General features: G+C 35.4%; 1 protein-coding gene across 3 annotated transcripts in view; it reads right to left on the bottom strand.

Annotated features, from left to right (window-relative positions):
• Nucleotides 1-15741, bottom strand: part of LOC126967865 (transcriptional repressor p66-beta) — a 47627-nt gene that overhangs the window by 16193 nt on the left and 15693 nt on the right. For 2 of the 3 annotated variants that reach the window (XM_050812552.1, XM_050812554.1), the window contains exons 9-14: nt 10812-10910; nt 10521-10639; nt 8898-9078; nt 6285-6443; nt 3369-3457; nt 1903-1982 (exon numbers count right to left, since the gene is read on the bottom strand). In XM_050812552.1, coding sequence (XP_050668509.1) covers nt 1903-1982; nt 3369-3457; nt 6285-6443; nt 8898-9078; nt 10521-10639; nt 10812-10910 — 727 coding nt within the window. The remainder of the gene's footprint in view (nt 1-1902; nt 1983-3368; nt 3458-6284; nt 6444-8897; nt 9079-10520; nt 10640-10811; nt 10911-15741) is intronic. The other variant, XM_050812553.1, reaches the window with a different exon arrangement.

The following is a 15741-nucleotide window of genomic DNA, read 5'->3' as shown; positions in this document are numbered from 1 at the left end:
AAAAGCTTAAATTACAGAAATAAGCAAGCAAAACAACATCGTCTTGCCGCTATAGCGTCAGGCATGGCGATTGCAAATTTTGGTGTTAAAGAAGTTGAAACAAAAATAAAAAGTATTTGATCATTGTAGGGGTGTATTTGTTCTGTGGTCGTCCATCTTGAGCGAATAAATGAGTTTAACTAGTTATTTAGTATTTTTACGTGTAAACGGTTACTTAAAATTAAGCTTGAAATTTAGTTAAGACTTGGCAACTTAATACGTGTAAATCAGCCTTAAGACGTAGCTTGTCACGCAAACTTAAGTAATAAACCCGACGAATTTTTTATCGGTTGTCTAGCAGCCAGAGGCTCTATCTAGACGTATAAATTACCTAAGGGTACATTACACATTTGAATCTGTTTGCAATCGCATTGCCCTTTGAAAGAAAGAGTTTATGGAGTCTACTGATGAGACGACCAACAAAGACGGATTCTAGAGTTGCTACGACCCCAAAATCCTTCATCAGTGCTCAGGTTTTAAACTCTTATAAATAAACAGAGATAGTTTTAACGCAATAGATTTAATAAGATTCATAGCACAAATATATTAAGTAACAAAAATACATACACACTACCGCAAAAAAAAATGAAAGGAATATTTGGAACCATAATATGACACATTTTTTTTTTAATTATTATGGGGCCAACGTCCAAGCAAGTCATCAGACGTTAAGTGAAAAGCTGCCCATGTATATATGCAGTACCAGAGGTCTAGGAGAATTGCCACCCTTATTTCGAATTTCCGTTCTACTGTACTGGCCTATCAATTCCAAACACGTTTAAATTTATGGATGATCGCGGGGTGACTTATTATGAAGTTTCTGATAGCAGAACTCAATAAACTCCTTAATAATACTACATCTTTAAAAAAGACACATCTTAACGGCGCCATTTATGTATCCTTTTCCTTCTTCCGCTCCACTGCATCGCGTCATTTGCTAGGACACCGGCTCGCAAGCAAACCAGTCCTTCGCCGATGCCTCCACTGCCGCTTATTTGAACCCGTTCCGCTCGTAACTAGCAAATTAACGCGCGGCGAAACGAATTATGAAGAAGAGGAAAACCGCTTAAACCAGTTGGACTACGACCTAGGACCGGATTAAGTGGCACCAGCGGCGCAGCTTCATCAGGTTAGTTTTCTAGTTCTTTCATACAGTCCACTTCGCAAGAAGCTGAACTGTCGGCTAATACAGCCGACAGTTGTCTTCACAACATAGTGTTTCTTTAGTTTAACATAAATTTGTGATACACAGTTTAAAGTTGCATGCATCCACACTATCTACATTTTACAAAAGGGAACAAAATAGAGGATGGACATGCTTTAAGGACATGACGGGGGCAGAATAGGTCCAACAATATAGATGCCACAACCCCGCACGTGGTGGGGGTGGAAAAACAGACTCATAACAAACCACTACTTCTTTTGTACTCCTGCAATCAAGGGAGATTACAATACTGAAATAATATTTTTTTTATGCAATAAGCAGGTTATACACACAAAAAGTGTAAATAATTATGTAGATGATTCTCAGAACTTTAATTAGGAAAGTCAGTTTTTATTTGCACAAACATGTCAAACTGATGTTACATAAATATTATTTATAAAGTATATGTTTGCCATATATATGACTTCAAATTATTCAAAAAATACTTAATAAAGCCTATTTAGCGAAACGTACAAAAATAACTGAACTTGAAGTAAAGGCTTGCATCCTTTAGAAGAAGCGAAGAAAGAAGACATTCTTATTAGAAATTTAGGCATGTTATTTTTGTTTATCTCTCTGGAAGATAGACGGGCTTATATATAAGTTAAGACTTGCAAATAATAATAAAAAGCAAAATAAAATGGAACCGGATAAATTACCTTTACCTTTCTTCGCGGGCACCTCCGAGTCGCGCGACCGCTCGGCGTGGTGGCTGCGGACCGACTCTGACGAGCTGCGGCTGAAACACGGCTTCGATTAGTGAGGCTGTAGTGAGTGTCGACCGACGACAGTAGCGCGTACCCGAGCGGACGACACCATACGTTATTGGACGTGTACAATTGAGAACATTTTTTTTATGAAAATAGGGGACGAAACGAGCGAGACGTTCAGCTGATGGTAATTGATACGCCCTACCCATTAAAATGTAGTGCCGTTCAGGATTCTTGAAAAACTTTTTACGATTTTTCACAGTTATAGCTACGTTTGACAGACGTCAGCGCTCACCGTCCGTGGAGCAATAAATCCAGCCTTAACTATCGTATTCCGACAATAGATGACGCGTCAGTATAAACGCTATAATACAGTCGTAAACCAGCTTAATGATCCGATTAAGTACACAAAAAATAGTTTTGTGGTGAAAGAAGTTTCCATTTCAATAAATTGGATCGGAGGATATCACTATACAAAATAACGTTATATCGAGTGACGGGTCAGTCTGAATAAATTTTCACAGAGTAATGTGCTCAACGCAAATAAATATTTTTTTCACTTGATTAAACTTAAATAATTGAATAATACTTAGAAATATAGCTGAGCAATTCAAAATAACGCAAACCATAGAAATATTTTATTATAATTATTAATTAATTATTTGTGGTCTCATATTACATTTTTACATTTTAGAACACAACAAAATTTAGGGGCTTCGTAACATGAGGATAACCAAATTTGGCCTAAACTTCCGCTGTACGCCCGCAGAAGACTCAGGTCATCAACCGCAATAGTGAGATTGTTGAAATAGCAGATTGTGCATAACTATGGCCACTATAACATAAAAAAATATAAGTCACTAGTTGACCTGACAGACGTTGTTCTGTATATAATAAATAAAATACTGTTTTTTATGAATTTGTCAATAATATTTCATAACACCAAGAATTATTTCGTAAAATATGCTCCCTGTTGTTGTAATGAAATTGTTTTACAGCAAAACTGTCAAACCGTGCGTCAATAAATTCTCTCATAGAAAATATGTCCATACAAAACAAATATCGAACGACGGGCGACACATCAAAGGAAAAAACAAAATTATTGTTTTTATTTAATTCCGAACACTTTCATATTTATTCACCTTTTAAACCTTTTATGGACTTCCACAAATAATTCAAGACCAAAATAAGCCAAATCGGTCCAGCCGCTCTTGAGTCTTAGCGAGACTAATGAACAGCAATTCAATTTTTATATATATAGATGAGTTATTATGGGAAATTTCAAAATGGCCGCCATATGCTCTTACAAAACGTTATAATATAATATATCCTGTATTGCATGTCCCACCAAGGGAAGTAGTACACCGTTTTTATGGATAGCGTTTGACCAGAGAGCAGAGCCATCTGCCGCCTACCTGTTGGGCTGCGGCGAGGGCTTCGGGGGCGTCGGGGCAGGCGGGGTGGGGGGCGCCGGCGCTCGACTGTTGCTGCGGCTGACAGACATCTGGCGGCGGAGTGACATGTAGGATACATTGGTAGTGCACTCTAATAAAAACCTTAGATTATTTATGCGTCTAGATAGACTGTGACAGCTGTGAAAACGTCGAAAAATATTTGAGTCGACAGTTAACTTCTATTTTGAGAAATTTACATTTGTAAAACCTAGCTTGTCACGCACAATAAAGTATTAGTAAAACTGGTCTGTTTTCATCGTTTGTCTGCAAGAAGCTCTATCTAGACGCATATTTTTTTTCAGATAAAAACAATCTAAGCGTAAAGGAGACGGGGCTTTCTGGGACAAAATGTAATAATTTGAGATATGGTTATTTCAAAATATAGAAAATTACCCTAATTCACAATCTAGAAAACGAGAAATCTTAAAATTAAATTTTCATCATCTTAAAATTGACGATTAAAATGGGACATCGATTACTATAATCGATTAATGTAAATGATGATTGTGTGAATGCAACAGATAATTGATTCAATAAAAGTACCTAAAAATACATTATAATTAACATAACATAATGTCGTTAGTAAAAAAAAAATATTAACTTAATACTATAAAGTAATCGATCAAAAAAAAAGTCGATTCTAAATCTCGTTCTCGTATTTTTAATCTGTGCTGACAGTGACAGCTACAGGATTGTCTAGAATGTCAATTATTGTAAATGACTCGTTCCGTAGTATCGTTTGTACCTACCGTACGCGATTTGTCATTTGAGTGATTCCCGTTGTTTTATTGATATTTTCCTTCTTTCTATATGACTTCTGATATTGCTAAGCTTGTACGATCATTATCGTACAACAAAAAAACAATCGCATTTCACAAATCAGCTGTTTTAATATACCTAGATTGTTGCCCATATACCTATTTTACAAAACCTCCTATAACTCAGCTTTCAGATTGCCAAAAAACCTCAAATTCTCAGTGATGCTTTTTTAATTTATAAGCTATTTATTGATCAAGTGGTCAAGATTTGCAAAAAATTTTTGTTACCATTCGGCGTACAAATAATTTATATATCTCTTATATCACAGGAAGCGGTCTGGCATTCGATGTTTAACTATATAATAGAAATAACTCTTTGTATTATAAATTAGTATAACAGATAAACATATTAAGTCTCAGTATCTCAGAAATTTTATTAGCTACCCTGGCACCCCTCAAACCGAAATACATAACAGTGCTTCTTGTTTGACGGTATAAAAAAAAAAGTAAATCCAGATGTAGACACACAAGCTCCTAAACAACGGGACGAAACAAAGAAACAAATTGATAACTTATTACGACAAGGTATCATAAGAAAGAGCATATATCACGTTGGTCGTGTCCAACTCATATACTACCGAAGAAACCAGATGCGTCCGGTAAAGAATAAAGAAGAAGAATAGTAGAAGATAAGTATCCCTTGCCTAACATACATGACATACTTGATAGGTTAGGAAGAGCCCAATACTTTACAACATTAGATTTAGCTAGTGGCTACCATCAAGGACTAATGCACCCTTGTATTATAAGTCCATATAACCTTTTAAATGAAATTTCAATAATTCATATAAAACATAAATTTTTTGCCAGTAGCAAAGTTTAAATAAGATTCATGAGTTGGAAAAATCTATAAAAGTAAAATCACATAGTACGGAACATTCTTTAATTTTTATCTTAGAAATCCCCTCCATTGACTCAAATATATATGTCCTCATCCACTCCATCCCTAACTCGTCAAACCTAACTATAATTCCAAAATCCAAATACCTAGCACTTGGTAGCGATGAGTACGAATACCTGGAAGGCAAATGCAGAACAATCAACGGAAACACGCAGCTCTGCGCGATATCCAACATAGCATCCACGAGGGCATCGGAAGATTGTATTATATGGCGAATTCAACACCGCACGTCAACCTGTACATGCGCGAAAGTGCAGATTAATAAAAGTATAATGCAGAGGATCAAGGACAATACTTGGATAATTGTCCTGAGAGAAGAAACAGTCATCCACATCAAGTGTTGAGCAAAATCTACACATAAAAAGGCTTCGGGTACATTCCTACTTACCCTTACAGAATGCCAAGTTGAGATACTGAATAAAACATTAAACTCAAACCGCAAAGAAATAACATTTAATGAAGTTGTTCCATTGCTTAGAAATATTGAAAAGAGTGCACCAGTACAGTATCATATAAAATTGGAAAATATAAAACTGGAAAACCTGCAGCACCTTCTGGAGACAGCCCAAGACATATCTGTCATGGAGGAACCACACTGGACCACCATGATGGCAACACCAAGTGGACTACCCTTATCCTATATGGCTTGCTGATTGCTGTTGGAGTCACAAGGATCATTAGCTGGAGAAATTCGTATGCAGCCAAGGAAACAGCTGTACAATACAGTGAGGACACTGTGGGAAGCTGCCGGGTCAGCTTAAAGGAGGGAGGAGTTACGCAGGCCGAACACGGCTAAACCTGCATACGTTGGCACCCCGTACTCCGACGTAGTGCTGATTGTGCACCTATTGTCTTTTAGATTTCTTTAGTTTAATTATGATATTGTTTAATCAGTCTTGTTCCAATTTATCTGTGAGTTACATTAAATATTGTTAAATAAGTGCTTTTTAAAAACTTAATTCCCGACGCCCGATACATAACTAGTATTGTTATGAAATTCAGTACAACATTACAACACTCGTTTGGATGATGTAATGGTTATTACAACATTGGGTGTTTTAATGTTGGTAATAAGCTAACTGTTTCAGAATCTTTAATAGAGGATTTAAAGCATGGGTGTAGATAAAAAATATAACACAATGAATGGTGTATGCATACCTGTGCCTGCGGCGCGCGCGAGTGCGCCGGCGGCGGCGCGGGCGCAGGCGCAGGTGCCGGAGGAGGCGAGGCCTCGGGCGCGGCCAGTCGCCGCTCGATCTCCTGCTCCTGCTGCAACGCTCGCACGAACGCTGTCTTCAGCCGCGCCGTGTGCTCCGCCTGGGACGTCATGACATTATCACACTCTCCTTCACTCAAGACCCGAATCAAAGTAAATACATTTGAGTCAACTAGAAAAAAACTATTTATTTGGATGCTCATCTTGTTCGCGTTGTATAAAGAAGGCGAATGAGTGTGGTCGCCGTTAGTAATTTTTTTTGGCTTAAGACATTAATTGCATTTAAATGCAACTTACAGGATAATATGTTATAAAATGTGGGTTCTTCAAGCGCACAGTAAATACATAGTAATAAAAATAGGTTGAGTAGGTAAGTATAACTTATATAAATTTGTAATAGATCGTATATTATTGGGTAGTTATTATATTATTAGATCGTATATTAGTGATAGTAGTGGGTAGTTTTAAAGCAACAACGTATCAAAATCAAACTGACGCGGGACGTTCGACGTCGACAGTCGACGCGAGCCACGGTTGAGTCACTACTCACTACAAAAAAAAATTCATAGATCCATAAATAACGAGTTACTAGATGTGACAACAGAAAACATTATATCTATTTAATGAATTAATTTCAAAAGATTTCTATTTATATTTGTGTTATCCTAAATAGGCCTTTAGAAAATTTTTAAAATTGTGTATACTTTTGAATTTTTTAATATTTTTACAAGCTATTTATTAGCTTCACCTGTATATTTGTAACAGACTTCTTTGGGCGCGATTTTGACCCACTTTAAACGGCTAGATTTCGTTCAAACTTCGTAGATTTATCGAGGACCGATGACATTACACTAATTTGATAAAATTATTCAATTTTTCGATTTGCAAAATATGTTTTTTTTTAATTTATATAATTTTTAAATAAATAAATCACTAATAAGCGCCATCTAGTAATTTATTGTAAACTACAAAGGAAACGCGCGTCATGTCAAGACAGTTTCACAAAATTAAGTATCTAATTCGTTTAGAAGCGAATAGATGGCGGTGAATTTATATTTGCATTATAAATTATTAATGCGTGATTTAACTGAGCTAATTATTATAAGAGCTAGTTCGGGGACCTCGGGCTAGCTGAATTAAGTGATCTTTCAATATAACTAAAACATTTTTATTTGCAAATATTAAAATCCCTTCATTCAATCTCAAAAAATTAACTAAAAAATGAAAAATAAATAATAGTTTAAAAACTAAAGAACACGGTTTATATAAAATTCAACTAAAAAATAGAAAATAGTGTAAAAAAATATTATATATTTCATTATAAAAAAAAAGCGTGGGATGTGGAAGAATTATTATTTTAATAATATCTTAAAAAGCACCCCACGCTTTTTTTATAATGAAATATATAATATTTTTTTACACTATTTTCAATTTAAATTTATAATCTACTTTTAGTTGAATTTATATAAAGCGTGTTTTTTAGTTTTTTAAACGATTATTTATTTTTTTAGGAAGTTTATTATACAATTCAGCACTTTCAAAACTTATATTTCATTTCTATAATTAGTTAGAGTGGGTGTAAAATTACATTGTTGAAACTTTTTAATCGTTGTAATTGAAGATATTTATTGTAAACGTTATGTTTGAATGTAATTTTCGGATGATGATATAAATGTAATATTCGTAGGTATTAGTTATATTCGTTAATTTCGTTTTTTATATATATTTTTTGGTGATGTTAAGAAATTATAGTTAAATAATATTTTAATCAATTTATTCTGCTGTTTGTAGTACACTTTAAGACTAGTATTAGCTGCTGATCCCCAGACTTGGATAAGTTAATCTAAGTGTGGCTTTATAAGGATATAGGTTAAATAACAAACTTTATAGGCAAAACGTTGACGAAGCGGAAGCGACGGGAAAGATCTGGAGTAAAATCAAGGGAGATGATCAGTATCGATCTGGATAAAGATGTACCCACTAAAGAAATTTAATCAAAGTCAAATAAACTTTCAATAAGGCTTAAACTAAGGGCTTTTGAATCGTCTCTATAAATATTTCTTTTAAATTACTGAATCTACCAAATGTTCGGAAATAGTAAAGCTCGTGAGAAGAACATACATTTGCAACTCAACGGCCTCTCTTTCCAATAAATTTAGTATTTTACAATGGCTGTGATGTACATAACTAATTTGTTTGTAAGGTGATGCATCCAATAAATGAATTGTGTTAGTTGAAAGCGTTTTAAATATCAAATATGTCATAAAAAATAATAAGGAATAAATTGTATAGATATAAATTATGGTATATTGGATGCATCAACCTTTAGAGCTCGAATTCATTGTCCGTGTGAAGATGCTTCGTGAACATGATGGTCGTGATTATTGTAATTAGTAATCGCATCCAAGGAATACAATGAATTATTAATCACAACAGATCGACCTGGCACCACAAGCAGCGCCCGTTCACGAGTTAACGCATGGAGCAGCCATTGTTCCCATATTTGAGGGAAGCAGACGACCCGGTACGAACCATAATAAGTCAAGTTGACCGACCTTGAGCGCCCGCTTGACGTTGCCGGAGACGCACTGCTCGCACAGGCGGCGGCCATTGTTGGCCGTGCTGCACGAGAACGTGGGGTCCTGGCGCCGGGCGGGCGCGCGCTCCCAGCGCCACACCGGCGTGAAGTCGCAGGCGCACTGCGCGCACACGGCCGGCACCGACGACCGCGGGAATCTGCGGGCGGACACACAACAACGTAGAGGTCATTGGACTGACAGTGATATCATTTTGTTGGTGATCTTCTCTCCATTCAGCCTAGTGAACAGGTGGTCCGAGGTTCGAGCCTTCTTGCGCCTGTGAGCTACATTTTCGGCCTTCAAGGCCCCCGCCGCTTCGCTGTGAAAGCCTATAGGGCTATCAGCACAGAGGAGGATTTTAATCGGGGGAGGTGTTACACCCGAGCCCGACATATGTGCCCCGTTTCCGGGTCTTCAAAACTAAATGTATTTTCCTCCTCTTCAAAATAAAAAAGGTAAGGTAAAAAGGCTCCTGTTTCCGCAATTTGAGTGGGACCACTAAGTTGAGTTCATTTTGCGTGCAGCGTTGACCAGTCATTCTAACAGCTCAGCTCCTTCCTAAGGTTCCGAACACTTTTAAGGTGTGCATAGACTTCCAGGAGGGACCTTGTATTCACGAAGGGTTTTGCTCGTTAGTGGTTTCAGGATTACATAAGTGACTGTTTCGTCCTCGGCCAGACAGCCTCTGGATTACGCCTATTTTGAAAAGATGCTTGTTAAATTATATGTGACCTGTGGGTGTGCCCACCCTCATTTAGATATAATGTCTGTTTGGATGATAATGCAATCGTTAGCTATATGGACTACACAGACCTATTTAAAGCGACTGTGTTATGCCTATACAGTCAGGTCCGTCATTTATTGTTTTAAAACGAAATTATGATCTCTCATGCCGTCATGACACCACTGCTCTGGTGTTCCGTGTGCGCACGCGCATACTATAAGTAATCCTTATTACAATTAAAGTAATAAGCTAAATATATTGTATTTGTTCACAAAACTCTATTCCTATTTAATACTTTTCTCAATTCATTGTTTCATTTAGTCATTTGCTTGCTTGGGAAATTTGCTTGGGATGTATATCTTTTTTATTATAGTATAGTATATTATAATTGTTACAGAAATTAAAACGTGAACTGACTATGTATTTCACTATAAGTTTTCATGCCTTATGGGTTAGGATAAAAACACCTGTTAATTATAAACCAACAACATCTTATTATTACCTTATCTTGCAAATAAATATGATTTGATTTGATTTAATTATTCAGCTGATCCAGATGTCCCATGACGGTCAACTTATTTTGAATTCATCCCTATCACAGTTGTTCAATGGAGATATCGCAAATATTCCTACTTTGTCCAAGCGAGCGCCTCTTACACTCCACTTTGCCCAACATGATGAACAGAATCATCAGCTTATATCAGTCTCTGATGGCTGAGATAGTATCCTATCCTATGCATCTATATTTAGTAGGATAGTCATTTTGCGAGGTATACTTCTCAAAATGCTGGAGTCAACCACAGGAGATTAGGTCGTAAATACTGGGCTTAATAAATATCATCGAATAATTTCAAAATAGTAGATGGCAAGGTTACCGATCCTCGTTGGTGAGGTAGTCGACCACGTGTTCGAGCCCCACCAGATACACGAAGTCGGTGTTGCTAGGCGACGGAATGAAGTTCATTTCCGGCGGCGGTGGTTTTGGAGGTGGAATCTGAAATTTATATCACATTAAATCATGAAATAAAAAACGTACTATTATTATGGCTATTGTTTGCATTGCGAATATATAGGTGTTAAGAATATACTATATTATAAACAGAACAACTCCTCGTGGTGAAAGTACTATATACCTAATCAATTGATTTCGGATAGTATCAACAAACCTGCAATAGTGTCTTCTCGAGCTGTTTCCTCAACGCCAGTTTGGCCGCAGCTTGTCTCTGCGCCGGCGTTTGTGTCTCCTCGGAACTTCGGGAGCTCGCCTGTTCAACATATTACACAAAATTATTAGACCGAATAGAAATGAGAATAGTTTACTTCCTTACTTCCTTCAGAGGGCGCTTTTCAGCGTGGTTTTATTTAAATAAATATTAACCTTATTCCTAATAACGCCGTCCCCTTATCAAACTTATTTTAGATATCCAACTGTTTTGTCCCATTTTGTCAAGTTAAAATAACATTGGTGTTATTAAGTAATACGGTAACGCCATAACAGATGATACATTTTCACCTACCACTCGAAATAAAACGTTCGAACACAAAAACAAACAGATATTAAATGTATTTATAAATGAACCGTACCAACACTTTTTAGAGAGTATATTCACTCAGATTCGGCCATTTCGTCTTGTGGAAAGTCACACGTGTTTTTATTATTATTAGTAAAAACTAATGTTCAAGTGGAACAATCAAAATACGCTGTTGCTGTTGCAGTCGTGATTGCAATAAGATACAGGATCTACATCGGCTCCATTGTCAACAATGTACCTAGTCCTGCCCTTAATATTATTACATGAAAAAGTACTTTATTTTCTATTGCATAAAACACTTATTAGTAAAACACGTAGTGTTCGATTGTATTTACAATAACATAATCTCATTTTAAAATCGCTTTGATACAATCTTTTATGCTTTGAAAACAGTTATCAATTGAAACACCCACTTATTCCACGGAAAATTTCTTTACTGTCAATGTTATGGACTCCAAATTATAGCGGTGCACAGAGCAGGCCATACTCTTTAAAATTGATTATAAATAATAATTCAGTGGATTACTATTATAATTCAGTTCTCTATATCACTCTACCGCATTTAAGTGCAAATAGCTGCGAAAAGCGGAAACCCAATGAATATTCATATAATAATGACCTTCTTAAAGATATTATGAATGAATATCTCAAGTATTCATTCTAACAAGTTTTGTTAGTCTACATACAGGATGCAATACCCGCCCGCACGGTACACATATACATAATGTATATTACGCATTTATAACCCCTATATGTATCCACGTAGAGGGGTTATAAACGCGTCTTCCACCGATGAATCGGCTGAAGTATCGGCGAAACGAACCGATTAGTTGTTAACCTGAAGCATCCTCAGAAGAAAAAAAAATATCATAAGATTTTTTAACTTCTCGTCGACTAATAAAAACTTAGCGGAATTAACACTGAGATATTAATTCATTTAATTTTTAATTAAATTAATAATATAGATTATTGATGCATGAATAGCGAATAAAGAACTGTTAAAACACCTAAATCAGGTACGAAGTTTGTATTTGTATTTAAAAATAATGTCAGGATTAATTAAATTATCTTGTGTATGCTTATAGACATAATATTGAATGAGTAATAAACATGTTATGGGATGATCATACTCACTGCATCGCTGGTACTACTCGTTACAGAAGAGTTATCCTGAGCGGGCTTGTAACGGTACAATATTTCAATTATTAATAGATTTATACGAGTGATAGGGTATCTAATACATGCATACATATATTCTATGTTGATACAGCTATATATTATAATAATAAAATATTTTACCCCAAAAGAATAATTTGAAGTATTAAAAGAATTGTTGAACATTTTAAACAATCGCCAACCAACGCCGACACTTTAAACGCCTGCTATTTAAGGACGCGTTTTCGAATCCGACAAAAATAAGATATTTTTCGGTAGAGTTAGTGATGAAATTAAACTAAGTCTAACAAAACTAAAAATTGCCATAAATAGATTACTTCTTTATCTCCAATTAGCGGGAAATGTTTGCTTTGAAAATTTGATATTTTATGTCGTAAAAACGATTATCCGTTACCTCGTCACACAAAATTGACGAAATGGGGCTTCATTCAGGATCAGTTTTCTGCTACCACTTACACAATTTTAACTCTTAAAAATTATGTAAGGAAAGCAGATATAATATTTTCAAAAACACGGGAAATGCATTAATGAATATCTAATAAATAATCTCAGAAAAAAATAAAAATGAATCGTCTAAAATTCATATATATTTCTAATAAGCATGAGCTTTAAAGTGTGGTATTAAGGGTTATTTTATTTTGTCACTCCGTACGCATTGCACAGAAAGATCTATCGAAATAACCTCAGTCCGCGCTCGGCCGCCGTCGTGGGTAGACCCTGTGTCGGTTGTAAGCAGCAGCTCGTACTCGGAAAGATCGCTGTACGAACATGAATATTTTTTATAAGCTATACAATACTGTCTTTGATACTTTACATATTTTGTACGCAGTCAGATTTTCAATAAATTATGTTTCTGTATTTTTTTGAAGAATTAGTGATTTATAAGTTCATCTCTAATAATGGTCTATATTAAATCGAAAGCCAAGATGGCGCCGATCAAATTTACCAACTTCTCTTCATGGATGTCATTTTCATGGTTTTCGGGTTCAACAATAACGAATATCGGGTCAAAATCGAAATCCAAGATGGCGCCGATGAAATTTACCAACTTCTCTTCATGGATGTCATTTTCATGGTTTTCGGGGTCAACAATAACGAATATCGGGTCAAAATCGAAATCCAAGATGGCGCCGATGAAATTTACCAACTTCTCTTCATGGGTGTCATTTTCATGGTTTTCGGGGTCAACAATAACAAATATCGGGTCAAAATCGAAATCCAAGATGGCGCCGATGAAATTTACCAACTTCTCTTCATGGGTGTCATTTTCATGGTTTTCGGGGTCAACAATAACGAATATCGGGTCAAAATCGAAATCCAAGATGGCGCCGATGAAATTTACCAACTTCTCTTCATGGGTGTCATTTTCATGGTTTTCGGGGTCAACAATAACGAATATCGGGTCAAAATCGAAAGCCAAGATGGCGCCGACGAAATTTACCAACTTCTCTTCATGGATGTCATTTTCATGGTTTTCGGGGTCAACAATAACGAATATCGGGTCAAAATCGAAATCCAAGATGGCGCCTGTGAAATTTACCAACATCTCTTCATGGGTGTCATTTTCATGTTTTTTTAATAATATTAATTAATAATTAAATACTTTATTTGGTTCAAAAATACAGAAATCTTATTACAAATAACAATATTATGGACATTACAGAACCAAAATGGTGTCTAGTCAGCATTATGTTGGGAATTTTACTTCTCAACGCTGGTATTCTCTAGACACCGAGACACAGACTTTGAGAATTAAATATTTATATATTTATAATCCCAAGTCTACTGCTGCCATAAACATTGGCAATAAATTTATATAAGTATATATATATACACAAAAAATAAAATTAAATCTGTTAGTAACTAATACACTTCTCAATTTAAGGAAAATATTAATAACATAACATTAAATCATAATATCATAACATTGGTAAGTAATCGGAAATTTTTTTCTTATAAGTAAAATAACAATAGGTTTGAATAAATACTAGATAAGTCATAACTTTGACCTTTTAAACAAAATAAAATATATCCATAAGACATCAATAAATCAGCTATAAAACCCAATGATGTTCTATACACATATAAATAAATAAATTTAAATGTTTTATAAAAAAATGGCTGTGTCGTAAATCCTATTACTCCACTGATGAATATCTAAATGATCGGACAGCCTGAGACTAGATTGTGATTATTTTATAGCGATAGAAATGACTGTACAATATTCTATATTTTTATTGAAAAGAGCGCAAAAAAAGAATGCTGGGAGAGTTTCTTGCGCCGCTTCTTCTCTCTCAGAGCGCCATTTGTTTCAGAAGCGGTAGTAGTATCTAGTAGTTATTAGAAATGACACCAAAAAGAATTCTAAAGGAATCAATTTTGAGAAAATAATTAATGCCTTTTACATAAAAGCATATGAAACTTACCCACTCCTTTACATAGGTGTCATTTTCAGGGATTTTGGGGTCAACAATAACGAATAGCGGGCCTAAATCGAAATCCATGATGGCGCCTATGAAATCTACAAAATTTTCTTCATGGGTGTCATTTACATCGTCAAAATTAGAATTCATTCATAAACTTAAATTATCTTATAAAAGGCCTGTCTAACAACATCCCTAAATATAGAAATATTTACGTTTCGACTTTTCACTCACAATATGTACAAAACACATTCCGTTACCAATCTAATTAAAAAATCTCAAAATTTGATTTTGAAAGACCTATCTAATTGTTCTCTGCACCCTCGATAACTTCGGATACGATACCCATATTGTTGAAATCATAATTTTTCGCGGCGGCCATCTTGGATTTAAAAAAACTGCGTTTACTGGACACGACGTTATGCGACAGAATTGCCATCTAAAATTCTAATATTTAACTACTAAACGAATACATCAACCAATTATCAAAAATACATAGGTATTAAAAAAATAAAATCCAAACTTGCTAAAGTATCAAATTCGTTTGATTCCCGCAATTAACTTTAAGTACGTGTATGTGTTTGAGCGGTGTCAGTGTAGTAGTGCGATTCGATACCTCTCTGTTTTGAGAATGCGTCCTTAAGCGCGCTTGTTGCTTTGGAGCTACTATGACGTCATAGTTCCTAACAATAAGCAAACATGACTTGGAGGGGTCAGGTAAAAATTTGACAATCATTGTCACAAGTATAAGTTACTCTGTTCGATAGCGTCGCTTTTCAAATAATAAATTTCCCAGAATACAAATTACTATAATGCAATTAAAAAAAAATATTTCTTATTCAAAAATATTCCTTAAAAATATATCTAATTTATAACATTCTCATGTCGCGATGTTTGTAGTTAAACTCCGTCGAAACGGCTTGACCGATTCTCATGAAATTTCGAGTGCATATTGGGTAGGTCTG

Source organism: Leptidea sinapis, chromosome 14 (genome assembly GCF_905404315.1).
Source record: "Leptidea sinapis chromosome 14, ilLepSina1.1, whole genome shotgun sequence".
In the NCBI taxonomy this organism is placed as follows: domain Eukaryota; kingdom Metazoa; phylum Arthropoda; class Insecta; order Lepidoptera; family Pieridae; genus Leptidea; species Leptidea sinapis.
Note: the sequence above shows the minus strand (reverse complement) of the source record. Positions and strands in the feature narration are given on the sequence as shown.